We start from the raw sequence: 13,904 nt of genomic DNA, 5'->3' as shown, positions 1-13,904 counted from the left end.
CTTGCTCGTAAATCTCCCGAGCTTACTCTTTCAATTCATCAGCTCTCCCAAACCGAGAAGGAGATCGATTCTCTTCGGTCTAAGAAAGCTGTGGTCAGAATTTGTGTTTCAGATGTCCATGGAGCTCTGTCTAACATTATCGAAGCCCATGATCCGATTCTCAACTATTCAGTGAGGCGCACTCTTGTAGAGAAGCTCGCTCCTCCTCTTGCCCTGCTTAGCCGCATTGAAGGGATTCCTGAGCAGGAGGAACATCCGAAACAAGGGGGAGAAGGGAAGACCACAGCTCAATCAAAACCCCCTCCGTTTTCCAAAGCTCAATCACTTCCAGTTTCATCACTTGTCCCTTCGAAAGCACCCAAACCAACAACTGTTCCTGCATCAGGTTTGAGTGCTCAAAGCAAAGACAAACAAATCATCGATGACAGTGATGAAAGTGATGATCAAGAACCGATTGTCAGCTTAGTGAGGAAACAGACTAGAGAGAAGGAACTGGATGAAAATGCTTGCATTGTCAGAGAGGATGAAGCCAAGGAGAGGAAGATAAAGGAGGCTCATGATCTCCTTGAAAGCAGAAAAACTTTATTTCCTCCTTGGACTCTCGAAGTGCCTTATCAAAGAAGCCATTGAGTCCCCCTGCACTCTTTGTCTAGAACCGGTGATCTCCTTGGACCGGATCAATTCGGTCGATTCCCAGTTTGACATGCCCCTGACCAGAAAAGCTTTTATCTTCCATGCATTCGCCCACATAGCTGAAGTTCCTCATCCTCACCCGAAGGTTGATAGGGAGCTTGTAGACTATTATCTGAGGACCGCTCAACCTCAGTATCATATGTGGAGCACACAGAAGATCATCAACGTTCGGGTTCTCAAACCTGTTTCGGAGGGCAACTTCATCAATGTCAGATTCAAGGTCTTAAGGGGATTTGACAAATCCGAGCATTCCATCTCTCTGCCTGATCTTCCCAACTTAAACCCTCATGATTGGATTGTCTTGCACAACATTCTTCTTGTCAATGAAGTGGAATATGGTCCGATCATAGACCATTTCAAGAGAATGTTGGTTTGTTATATTTTGGAGGTTGCTAAGCTGGATCAAGAGGTTGCTAATGTTCTCAGGAAGAATCCCATCATCACTCCAGTCAGTTCTGCAAGCGATATAAACCGAATGAAGATGGGAAAGATTGATCCGAAACAAAACTCAGTCATGTTCACCAGGGAAGAAGGTCAGAAATGCTTATTTGCTTCTGCTGACAAACATCTTTACACCACTTCCTGCTTGGAGTTTGTTTTGGGTATCATCAATCGTTGCAAACAGAACTCGGAAAGTGATAAAAAGTACTTCAACAATATGATCAATTGGTACATTCACTTCCGACAAACACTTCTTGCTATCATTCCCTGCCTATTCAAGACTGTGAAGAAAGCTAGTGCAGTAGGAGTAAGCAAGCTGGAGTGAGGTCTCGCCCCAATTGACGCAAAGGGGGAGATTGTTGGGTATTTGATGTTGCGTCTTGCGCTCGTCTCTTAGCCCATTTTTTATACGGTATGGGCCTGTCCATCCGTATCTTGTTTTGTTAGGGTTTGTGTATTAATAGATGCTTGCATGCATCTTTTTGATAAATGATAGATCGTTTTTTACGTGTAATTAAGAAGATCTCTTTTGTAACCCTAAAATCCTCTACAGCGGAAGTACTTTATCGAGCTCTGCTGAGGATTGAATGTTCTAATCATTCGACTCATTCAGATCCATTCTTGAGTATTGTTTCATTGTTTTACTTTCATTATCTACCTGTTGCAAAGATCTAATCGATCAAAGAGCTTTTATATCTCATCAAACCATCTGTTAGAACTCAACACTCAATTTTACATAATATTTCACAATTTTATTCATTCCAAAACATGATTTTAAAACGTGTATGTTACAAATACCTCCTCCTTTTGAGGATTTCGTCCCCGAAATTACATCGATTAAAATAAATGGGGATATTTTGCTTTTATCTCATTCTTATTCTCCCAAGTATAGTTTGGGCCACGATGGTGTTTCCACTTGACAAGCACCAATTCTACTTCTTTATTGCGTAGCTTAGTTGTTCCTTCATTCACGATTTCATCAGGCTCTTCTACATATCTTAACTTATTATCCAATTTCACTTCGGATAATGGAACTGTCTCACCGTAGATGCTCAAGCATTTGCGCAGATAACTTACATGAAACACATCATGAATACCCGCCAAATCTTCAGGCAATTCTAAGCAGTAAGCTTGCTTTCCAATTCTCTGGATGATTTTTGAAAGGACCAACAAATCTAGGACTCAACTTTCCTTTCTTCCCAAATTGCATAAGGCCTTTCCATGGGGATACCTTCAGCATCACGAAATCACCCACTTGAAATTCTATAGGTCGTCTTCTCTTTTCCGTATAGGACTTCTGTCGATCCTGGGCCGCTTTCATTCTTTCTCGTACGATTTGAATCTTGTCGGTGGTGTCTTGAATCATTTCAGGGCCTCCAAGGATCTTCTGTCCTACATCACGCCAACATAATGGCGTACGACATTTGCGACAATATAATGCTTCATATGGTGGTATTTTGATTGAAGTGTGGTAACTGTTATTATACAAAAATTCGACAAGCGGTAAGTATTTATCCCAGTTACCACCGAACTCCAAAACACATGCACGAAGCATATCTTCTACTGTTTGGATTGTTCTCTCTGTCTGACCATCTGTCTGAGGATGATAAGCAGTACTGAGAGCAACTCGAGATCCTAATTCGCGTTGCATACTCGCCCAAAAGTGAGAAGTGAAGTGAGTATCGCGATTGGAAATGATCTTTAGTGGCACACCATGTCTTGCAATAATTTCATCCAAGTATACCTGTGCATATTTCTCCATTGGAGCCGTTTCACGCATAGCGAGAAAATGTGCACTCTTAGTCAGATGGTCGACGATTACCCAAATGCTATCATTCTGTCTAGCAGTCTTTGGCAATTTGGTAATAAAATCCATGGACAGCTCTTCCCACTTCCATATAGGAACACTAAGGCTTTCTGGAGTTCCATAAGGCTTTTGGTGTTCTGTTTTGACTTGTAAGCATACTAAGCATTCCTGTACATATCTTCCAATGTCTCTCTTTAATCCAGGCCACCAATAATCAGCTCTTACATCATAGTACATTTTACTTGCGCCAGGATGTATTGATAACTTAGATTTATGAGCTTCATCTAAAATCTTCTATCTTAAACCACCAATCTTTGGAATACATAGCCGATTCTTAAATACCTTTAATCCTCGTGGATCGTCAAGTAAAACATCGGCATAATGTACCATTCCTTCCTTCTTTACATTTTCTGGCTTTAAGGCTTCAACTTGCCACTTCTCTAGTTCATCAAGAATGATGAACTTCACCGTAGTGTGAGTAATAGTATAACACATACTATTACGATAAACTTTCCTGCTAAGTGCATCTGCAACCACATTAGCCTTTCCAGGATGGTACATGATTTCGCAATCATAGTCCTTGATTAGCTCCATGGCTCGTTGTTGTCTCATATTCAGAGTTTTCTGACAGAATATATACTTGAGACTCTTGTGGTCGGTGAATAATTGGCATTTCGTACCAAAAAGGTAATGTCTCCAAAGTTTTAGGGAAAATACTACTGCAGCGAGTTCAAGATCATGGGTGGGATAATTCTTTTCATAATCTTTCAGTTGTCTTGAGGCATAGGCTATTACTTTACCACGCTGCATCAACACACAACCGAGTAACAATCTTGAAGCATCGCTATATACGGAGAAATCATCATCACCTTCTGGGAGTGATAACGTTGGAGCATGAGTTAAAAGATATTTTAGAGTTGAGAAAGCTTTTTCTTGATCTTCACCCCATTCGAACTTCACTTCCTTCCGTGTAAGGCTTGTGAGGGGTACGGCTATACGAGAAAAGTATTTAATGAATCTCCGGTAATATCCTGCGAGACCTAAGAAACTACGAATTTCGGAAGCATTACGAGGCACTTCCCAATTTTGAATGGCTTCGATTTTGATGGGATCTACATATACACCGTTACTGGAAATAATATGACCGAGAAATTGAACTTGACGGAGCCAAAATTCACATTTCGATAATTTAGCATAAAGTTTCTCCTTTCGAAGGAGTTCTAGGATTTCACGAATATGAATGGCATGATCGGCTTCAGACTTGGAATAGATTAGAATATCGTCAATGAATACGATGACAGACTTATCAAGCATTGGGCGGCACACTCGATTCATCATATCCATGAATACGGTAGGAGCATCTGTCAAACCGAATGGCATGACAAGGAATTCGACATGCCCATAATGAGTACGGAAAGCACTCTTCGGTACATCTTGCTCTTGTACTTTCAACTGATGATAGCCAGATCTCAAATCAATTTTTGAGAAATAGCTAACACCCTGAAGTTGATCGAATAAATCATCGATGCGAGGTAGTGGGTACTTGTTCTTGATAGTCACCTTATTCAGCTCACGATAATCAATGCACATTCGCATCGATCCGTCCTTCTTCTTGACAAACAATACTGGAGCACCCCAGGGAGAGGTACTCGGTTGAATAAAGCCTTTGTCAAGTAATTCCTGCAGTTGGATCATCATTTCTTTCATCTCGGCTGGTGCAAGACGATAAGGAGTCTTTGCGATCGGAGCAGCACCGGGCACAAGGTCAATTCGGAATTCTACTTGTCTGTCCGGAGGAAGTCCAGGCAGATCATCGGGGAAAACATCAGGATATTCGTTAACAATGGGAATATCATTTACAGTTTTATTCTCCTATCTTGAGATGTCAACTGTATAGGCCAGATAGATAGGACAACCTTTCGATATGAATTTACGAGCTTTGAAGAAAGAGATTATTTTTAAGAATCTTTGTTCACCATAGATATGAATAGGATTTTCCCCTTCAATAGGAATGCATACAATCTTTTCGTAACACAAAAGTTCTGCATGGTTCTTTGATAACCAATCCATGCCGAGAATAATATCGAAATTGGGCAAGGAGATAGGGATTAGGTTAGCAAGAAAATTATAGCCTTCAATTTCTATGACACAATCCCTATAGATTTTATCAGCAAGTAATGATATACTTCCTGCAGTATCTACATGAAATGGTTGCGCAAGTGCATAGCAAATAGTTTGAAAAGAATGCGCAAATTCATAACATACGAAAGAATATGAAGCACCAGAATCAAATAAGATGTGAGCAGGTCTAGAGTTGACAAGAAATGTACCCGTCACGACATTTGGGTCCTCACGTGCTTCCTCTGCGGTAATCTGGAATGCACGACCCTTAGCTTTTGGTACCTCCTCCTTTTTAGCTGGAGTACTCTTTGGTTGTTGGACAGGGACTTGACTTTTCATCACTTGGCTAGTAAGAGTAGGGCAAAAACGCTTCTTGTGGCCAGTAATACCACATGCATAACAAGTCACATCCTTCCTTGGGCAAGTTGGCTTGATATGACCTGTTTCTCCACACCCATAACAGACAATGGATTCTTTGTCTGTTTTGCATTGACCCGGATGATTCCTTCCACAAACGCGACATGATGGTGATTGAATAGAAAAAGATTGTCACCTACCACAGCCACGAAAAGCACTCTGAGATTGTGCTTGCTTGCTAGGATCAGTTCGAATAGATTGAGCTGGTGGAATAGTGGAAGCAGGAGTAGTTCTTTCAGTACGTGGATGCTTTGGAATAGTAAGAGTAGCACCACGTAATTCTAAGTCATGCTCACGCCTTCGAGCATACTCAAGGGCTTTATCAAATGACAAAACATCTCGGTTGACAATGAAATCATGGATTTTGTGTCGTAGTCCTTCCAAGAATAACTGAATTTTCTCGTCTTCAGTTGGAATATACTTCGTAGCAAACCTTGCTCTTTGATTAAGTTGAGTTTCATACTCATTCACAGTCATTCCTCCTTGTTTAAGCTCGAGGAATTCCTTCTCCAATCTTCTCCTCATATCTAGAGGATAATACTTTTCTAGCACACGAGTCTTGAAAAATTCCCAGGATAAGTTCTCCTGGTCACATCCATCCAGAGCTTCATATGTTGCTTCCCACCAGACTAAAGCTTCTCCAATGAGCATTGCAGAAGCATAAATAGCCTTGTCTTCATCATCCACATGAGAAACATGAAATACTTTCTCGGTGTTCTGAATCCAAGTTAGAACGATTATAGGATTAAGGACACCATAAAACTCTGTAGCACCACTACTTTTGAAATCTTTGAACGAGGGACGCTTCACTTTCCCGCTTGAAGATTCTCTAGTGACTTTCTCTTTTCCTTTATCATCATTCTATTTGTGTTCTTCGAGAGTTTGTCGAATAACACCGGTAAGTTTACCTAAAAGTCGCTCCTCACGAGGAGATACTGGAGTATTCACTTCCTCGGGTTGAGGATCTCCACCAACATCAGGGGTATGGCTACTTACTTGTTCAGCCATTGATCTGAAATATGGAGTAAGATAGTATTTTAGAATATTAGGGTTTACTATTACCTAATACTTTTACTTATATATTTCCTATGGTTTGTATCCCTATACTTACAATAATTAAGTTCATATATTGAACTTCCTATAGTTTAAGTCTAAATACCAATCCATGGAATTTAGTTCGCTTAAACTACTGCTCTGATACCATGGTTGAAAGGCCCCAACTTTCGTATTTTTTGAAAGATCCAAACTTTCATATTTCAAATTATCATTACTCCAAAACATGCTATTTGCATATTCATAAAAGCAATATTTTACATAGATATAAAGGATTTACAAACTATTGGATATAAACCTTCTATTACAAAGTGTTATATATATTACATAACTACCTAGGATATTGTAATTTATACAAACATAAAAAGTAGTACAAAAGTACTATTACAAACTATTCTACATCTTTCATTAGTATGTAAACATACTATTTATTTATCACCTGCAATTGTTAAACATTGATAGGGTAAGCGGTGACGCTTAGTGAGTTCAAAAATAGATACAATATAATGTTATGCCATATATATATATATATATATATATATATATATATATATATATATATATATATATATATATATATATATATATATATATATATACACTTCAATGTGACAAGGTAAAGAGGAACAAAAAAATGTATGTGAGATCATGTAACAAGCATTCATATCAATCAAAGACATTATTCAAATATATTCTTTTCAATTTTTGATATACATCAATAAAGCTTTGGCCCAATGGGCATAGAAGACATGCAATTTCTGATTAACATCTTGTTAGATTTCAGGCTTATAATCCTGTCTAACCATTTGCTAATGCCATAGAATAGAAGTCATTCTCTTACGGAGACATGCTCTACATGGCTAGAGGCTACGTACCAGTACCAATGTGAATCTAAGTCCTTTCACTGATCACATGGTCAAAGGTATTACAATTGCTATAAACATAGCGAATAACACGAGAAAATAACTCATAATGATAATACTGAAAAGCACATAGCACATATAACACATAACATACAATTGTTTCTATATATTGAACTCACCTTAAGTTAACCGGGGGTTAAAATAGTAATTTGGACAGCACTTCGGCTTTAAATATGCCATTCTATGTTGAAAATCGGGAGTTTGTTTGAAAACCGGGCTCTGCGAAGGTAGGGCTTCAAAACCGAAAAGATAAAACTTCCGGACTTCTCGGGGGTCTCGGGACGTATTTCGAGTGCTAAAATTGATTTCGGGGCTTCAGGAAAAGTTAATATGAAGCAAATATGGAAAGAGGGGCTAAAAGTGTCAAATTTTCAAAGTTAGTCGGAAAGGTTCGCAGGCCCCTTTATATAGGGCCGAGGTTCGGATGTCGGCTTAAGAAGCGAAGCTCGGTGGCAGCAGCATAGCGAAGCAGGTGGCGCGAGAAGGAGGCTCGGATGCGAGGCTCGGCTGCGAAGCTGGTAGGTGCGACGTGGAGGTGCGAGACTCGGACACGAGGGCGAGGTGCGTCGGAAGCCTATTGGCTCGCACTTCGGTCGAATGGCTGAGCGGCATGAGTCGGACTTCCGGAAGCAGGCAACGAAGTAGTTCGGTCCGGGCCACGTCTCCGGTGACGCACCTGCTTCGTGCGAGGTGACGTGGCCGGTTACTATTCATGCGAAAATTTCAGATTTCCGTGCCCCGAACTTCTAAAATCCATAACTTTCGCATACGAGATCCGTTTTTGACATTCTTTATATGCACACGTAGCTACAATCATGCTCTACAACTTTCGTTTAGACTTCGTCGGCTAATTTTGAATTTAATTTTAATATTATTATTTTTAACAGACCGGGACAGGAAAATCCGTTAAAAATTCATAACTTTTTCATCCGACATCCGTTTTCGTCAGAATTTTTACCGTTGTACTACATATGACGAGACCTTCGATTCTCGTTTAGGATGTATGGGTAAAATATCGCTCGATCTAAAATTCGAGTTTTTAGATGTCTGCTGCTAAGTTGAAACTTCGAAAAATCATAACTTCCTCATACAAAGTCAGATTTTGGCGTTCTTTTTATCGAATTTCTTGGTTTAACGAATACTACGACTTTCATTTAGATTACTAAGGCTAAATAGTAGTTTATAAAAAACTCACTTTTTACGTCATTCGGCGCCGTGTCGGGTTTATCGCGGATCTTCGGTTGGTCATAACTTCTTCGTTATAACTCGGATTTTAACGAGGTTTTCTCTTACAATTTTCTAGCGAGATTCTCTACAACATCAAATAATAAAATTTTACTTATTTAAAATTTCATATTTTCGCTAAATTTCACTATTTGGCTTTTAATTGGAATCTCATAAGACTTCCAATATTTTCTGAGTGATTCTAAACATAATTTTACTTCATTTCTTGTAAAAACCATCTGTTAGAACTCAACACTCAATTTTACATAATATTTCACAATTTTATTCATTACAAAACACGATTTTAAAACGTGTATGTTACAATAAAATTAATTAAGAATAACAGCAACTATAAATAACATTAAACCATATATAATATTTAATTTTATTCATGTGTAACTCACAGGAAGAAGTCATTCAAACGATTGAGATTATGAAGTTATTGTATATGTATATATTATTATATATTTCAAAATAATTAATATATTATATCAACTTAGTATACGAATTATTATATCAAATTTAACAACAACGTTATTGTTATATTAAAAAAAAACATATATTTGTAGAGGTTTCAATTATATAGAATTGTCAACTGAAATATAAATTTTAGTTCCTCTTAAAAACCAAAGAATATTTTGTAAATAGTTAAAAGTGATAAATTATAGTGATAAATGCAAAAACTAAATTGTAATCTCAATTTAACTAAAATATTTTCTAAAGGTGTTTTTATAATCATTAAAAATTTCCAAATAAACATTTTAAAATAACTTACAGTAACAATAGCTAAAAATAACTCTATATAAATGATTATATGGTTACCTATGAATCAAAATATAATGTTTGATGTTTTAAATAATTATACTGATGGAAACTAAAAAATTAAGAAAATATACTTTAAGAAAATAATTAGCAATAACAACAGTTATAAATAACATTAAACCATATATTAGATTTAATTATATTCATGTGTAACTCGCGGGTAGAAGTTATTCAAATGATTGAGATTATGAAGTTCTAATAGATGTATATATTATCATATAATTCAAAATAACCAGTGTATTATATCAATTTAGTATAAAAATTATTATTTCAATTTTGACAAGAAATTTATTGTTATATTTAAAAATAAGACATATATTTTAAAGACTTCAACTATATATGTGTTTTTGTGCAACATGCGGGCATTCGCCTAATATACTTGTAAATGAAACATTTTTTCCTTTCACCATAATCATTTGAAACTCCCATGACCTTTTATTTTTTTTTTCTAATAATAATTATATTTTGGTTAATTAGGTTAAATAAATATCAAACCTAAAGTATAATCATATATAAATTAAATTTCAATATTAAAATAATATATTCACTTCTACTTAGAAAGTTTTTTTTTTACTTTTAAAATATTATACTTAATTTATTAGTTGTAATATACTGTTGGATGTAAACCATTATCATTTTAAAGATACAATTTGTTTAAAATACTTAAATTATTAATTTAAATATAAAATTACATGGTCAACTTAAATATAAATTTTAGTTTAACTTAAACTACCAGAAAAATATTTTATAAATAGTTAAAAATGATAAATTTTAGTGTCTTTCTGATAATGATTATAAGTTAGTTAATATGGTATAATAAATATCAAACATAAAGTGTAATGTTATAGGAAACCCAAGCGTCGGTGTACAAATTCGTTCTGCTATAAGTTTTCAAAGTGAATGTCAATTCTCGGAATTTATCTCAATGGTTTAACCCAAATCAATCAAAGAAGCATTAGAACATGCTGATTGGATCACAACCATGCAAGAAGAACTGGCAGAAGTCGATAAAAATGAAGTATGGACTCTCATCCCTCCTCCTCATAATCATCCCATTTTTGGCACTAGATGGGTGTTTCGGAATAAACTAGATGATGCAAGAGTTATCATTCGTAATAAAGCTAGACTGGTAGCTAAAGGATTCACACAGATCGAAGGACTTGACTATGAAGAGACCTTTACTCCAGTTGCTCGTCTTGAAGCTATCAGAATCTTTCTTGCATATGTTGCTCACAAAAGCTTTATGGTTTACCAGATGGGCGTTAAAAGTGATTTTCTAAATGGTGAACTAGATACAGAAGAATATCTTCAACATCCCCCTGATTTTTTCAATCGTTCACATCCGAATTAGTACTACAAACTCTGAAAAGCTGTTTACGGACTCAAGAAAGCTCCTCACGCATGGTACAAGACTCTTACCGAATTTCTGAAGCGCTCCGGTTTTCAAAACGGTGTTCTCGATCCTACCTTGTTCCGAAGGTCAAATGGAAAACATCTCATGCTTATCCAAATTTATGTTGACGACATCATTTTTGGATCCATGGATTCATCAATGGTTGATGATTTTTCCTAACTGGGAATCAGTCAATTTCAAATGAGTATGTATCGTGAACTAAGTTTCTTCCTTGGTCACCAAGTTAAACAAAGCAATCGAGGAATATTTATTCACCAAGAAAAGTACATCTCGGAACTCCTCAAGAAATACTCAATGGACACCTGTGCATCTTCCAAGGTACCCATAGGTTTCGGATACAAAATATTTTCAGACCCTTAAAGTATTGTCATTAATTAAAAAAAAAGTACAGAAGAATGATTAAATCTCTACTCTAGCTTACAGCAAGTTATCCAGACATCATATTTTCAACTTTCCTGTGTGCCATATTTCAAGTAAATCCAAAAATGTCTCATGTTTTGTCCTTTAAGAAAATATTCTTATAGCTCAAAGGTACAAAGAGTCTCGGAATCTGGAACCCAGCAAATGAAAGTTTCCTCCTTCAAGCATATTCCGATTCGAACTATGGCACTCTTCAATTGGACAGAAAGCCATATATGGTGGCTGTAAATTTTTGGGTGGTCGTTTGGTTAGCTCGTCATTGAAGAAACAAAATTGCATTGCACTCTCAACAGCTGAAGAGGAATACATTGTTGCTGCTAGCTCTACATCTCAAGTTCTTTGGATGAAATCATAGGTCTTGGACTAGGGTTACCTGTTTCAACAAATTCCAATCTATTGTGACTCTCAAAGTGCAATTGCCATTTCATACAATCCAATTCAACACTCTACTAGAAAGTACATCTACATACGATACCATTTCATTAAAGATCGTGTTTTAAATGGTAACATCAAACTTATTTTTAGTCCATCTGAAGATGAGATTGCTCATGTCTTTACCGAGGAATTAGACGAAACCAAATTCAATGGTTTTCTGAACTAAATGGGTATGATGATGCTTTATCCTCATATCTTTCAAGAGGTTTTCACTCTCTAATGGCAACATCAGAAAGTTTAAAAGATCCGGAGTTAAATTTTAATCCATCTTGGAACTGTTACCTCTCGGAATAAATAGGATTATTTTACGTGTCTTTTTATCTAACCACCTATTATATTTATAAGTTGTACAAATCACTTTGTCTTATGGAGTTCATGACCAATATAGTCACATTCGTTTTAATCTCACCTCGGAACTTACTTCATAAAGCACCCCAAGAAGATCATCTCGCAATTCAAATGTGGAACGGTATTGAATTTTCATCTTAGTCCTTATCTAAGATCAGATCCTTCTTATCTCGGGGTCTCAAGATCTGTTTTACATAAGTACACCAAGATCTTCCTATCTTTTACCTCCAATATTCAGTACGAGCCTGTGCAATCTCATACTTTATATTATGTACAAGAATTTTCATTTTAACCTTAGAAGTGTCTTATGTCTACTTATCTCGAAACCTTATGTTCTGAGATCACTTCATAAACTCAACTTGAACCTTTTCATGTTCTGAAACAATTTAAAAAAGTTATCTCGATATTTTCAGACTAGAGATTCATTTCACCTCAGAACCTTATGGCTCTGAAATCAATCTTTTAAGGGAATTTCAAAAGGTTTTCATCTCTTTGCTCCGAAATCACTTTTCTTAAGCATATCAAACGGTTAATTTTATTAACGATGATTATCACTTTTCCTAGAAATCCGCATCTACGTCCCTGAAAAAGCAAACAACCCATCAGTCATGTGACAATTCCCATTTTACACTATCGTCATTGGTCACTTTAGTCATTGCACGTCAAATCAACCCACAATTGGCAACATATTTAATGGGATTCATTTCCAATTCGAGGCTTAATCGTTACTTTTCCAACACGACCCATTCTTTCTCAACCTATAAAAGAAACCCAAACTTACTTTTACCCGTTACACTCACTTAAACCTCATTCTTATCTTTCTCTGTTTACACTTGTGTTCTTCTAGTTTTGATACTTGCAACAATGGTGTCCGTTTAACCTACTCCCAAAGTTTCCAAAACCGCCTCCGAAAAGAAATATTCTAAAGGATCATCTTTGTCGATCTCAACTGAACCATTCCTTAGGGATACTACTCAACTGTTTTCTCTGGACCCCCATGGACTCCAACGAGTCCATCCAGGTTGTGATAGAGTTCATCGCTCATTATCCTATCACAGTACCCCTCACGAGATTCCTGATCCGCCGATTCCTCTTCGTCTTCTCCACAATGCGTTTAGCGAATAAGAATTGAGAATGACGTTTTAGAGACTAAAATCATTGGTGATCGTATTGTCCCGGTTCACAAATCTACATTCTTGAAGGCGATTGGCATCCCTGAAAACCCAGAGAACTTTGAACTTCAAGAACACAAGGCTGAAGAGTTTCAGTCGTTCATGAATCATATTAGGTATGCTGAAGAATACAAGGAAAAAAGTTCAAGAAATCTGCTATTTCTGGTCTTTCGATAGTTCTCATGCACTTCATTCTCAGAGGACTATTTGGGAAACATGGAGGAACGGACTCACTCAACAATGATTGGTTGTACGACGTGTAAAACATCTTTTCGGGGAATAATAATGCAGTGGATGACACAAAAGTTTTATAACAAAATTTTAGGAAAGTCTCCATCAATCGCAATCATTGGAAATATCGAGTCCGAGATTCTGGGCTCTGACCATTCAACAACTTTATCGTGAGAGGAAAGAACCAATTCCCATCGACACTACTCCGAAAGAGTTATTTCTTACTTTCAAAGCTATTAAATCTTATCCACTTCTGGACCAAACTCCATCTGGACCCACTAAACGTCTTCCAGCACACATGCTAGCCACAATACCATCCAATTCCATTCATTTGAAACATCATATAGAGACCTCGATTGTGTATAGCCCAACACAGTCTAACT

At 36.8% G+C, this 13,904-nt stretch overlaps 1 protein-coding gene across 1 annotated transcript; it reads left to right on the top strand.

The window, feature by feature from the left end:
- Positions 1-10,483: 10,483 nt before the first annotated feature.
- Positions 10,484-10,852, top strand: LOC145035780 (putative mitochondrial protein AtMg00820). The gene has a single exon (XM_078984290.1). It carries the CDS (start codon positions 10,484-10,486, stop codon positions 10,850-10,852), a length of 369 nt encoding a protein of 122 aa, XP_078840416.1.
- The last annotated feature ends 3,052 nt before the right edge of the window (positions 10,853-13,904 follow it).

This window comes from Lactuca saligna, chromosome 3 (assembly GCF_052625555.1).
Source record: "Lactuca saligna cultivar CGN05327 chromosome 3, ASM5262555v1, whole genome shotgun sequence".
Classification (NCBI taxonomy): domain Eukaryota; kingdom Viridiplantae; phylum Streptophyta; class Magnoliopsida; order Asterales; family Asteraceae; genus Lactuca; species Lactuca saligna.
This window is presented reverse-complemented; position numbering and strand designations above follow the sequence as displayed.

Excerpts from the sequence above, each read along its gene's own strand:
- LOC145035780 (XM_078984290.1), top strand. The coding sequence starts at position 10,484 with ATGCAAGAAGAACTGGCAGAAGTCGATAAAAATGAAGTATGGACTCTC.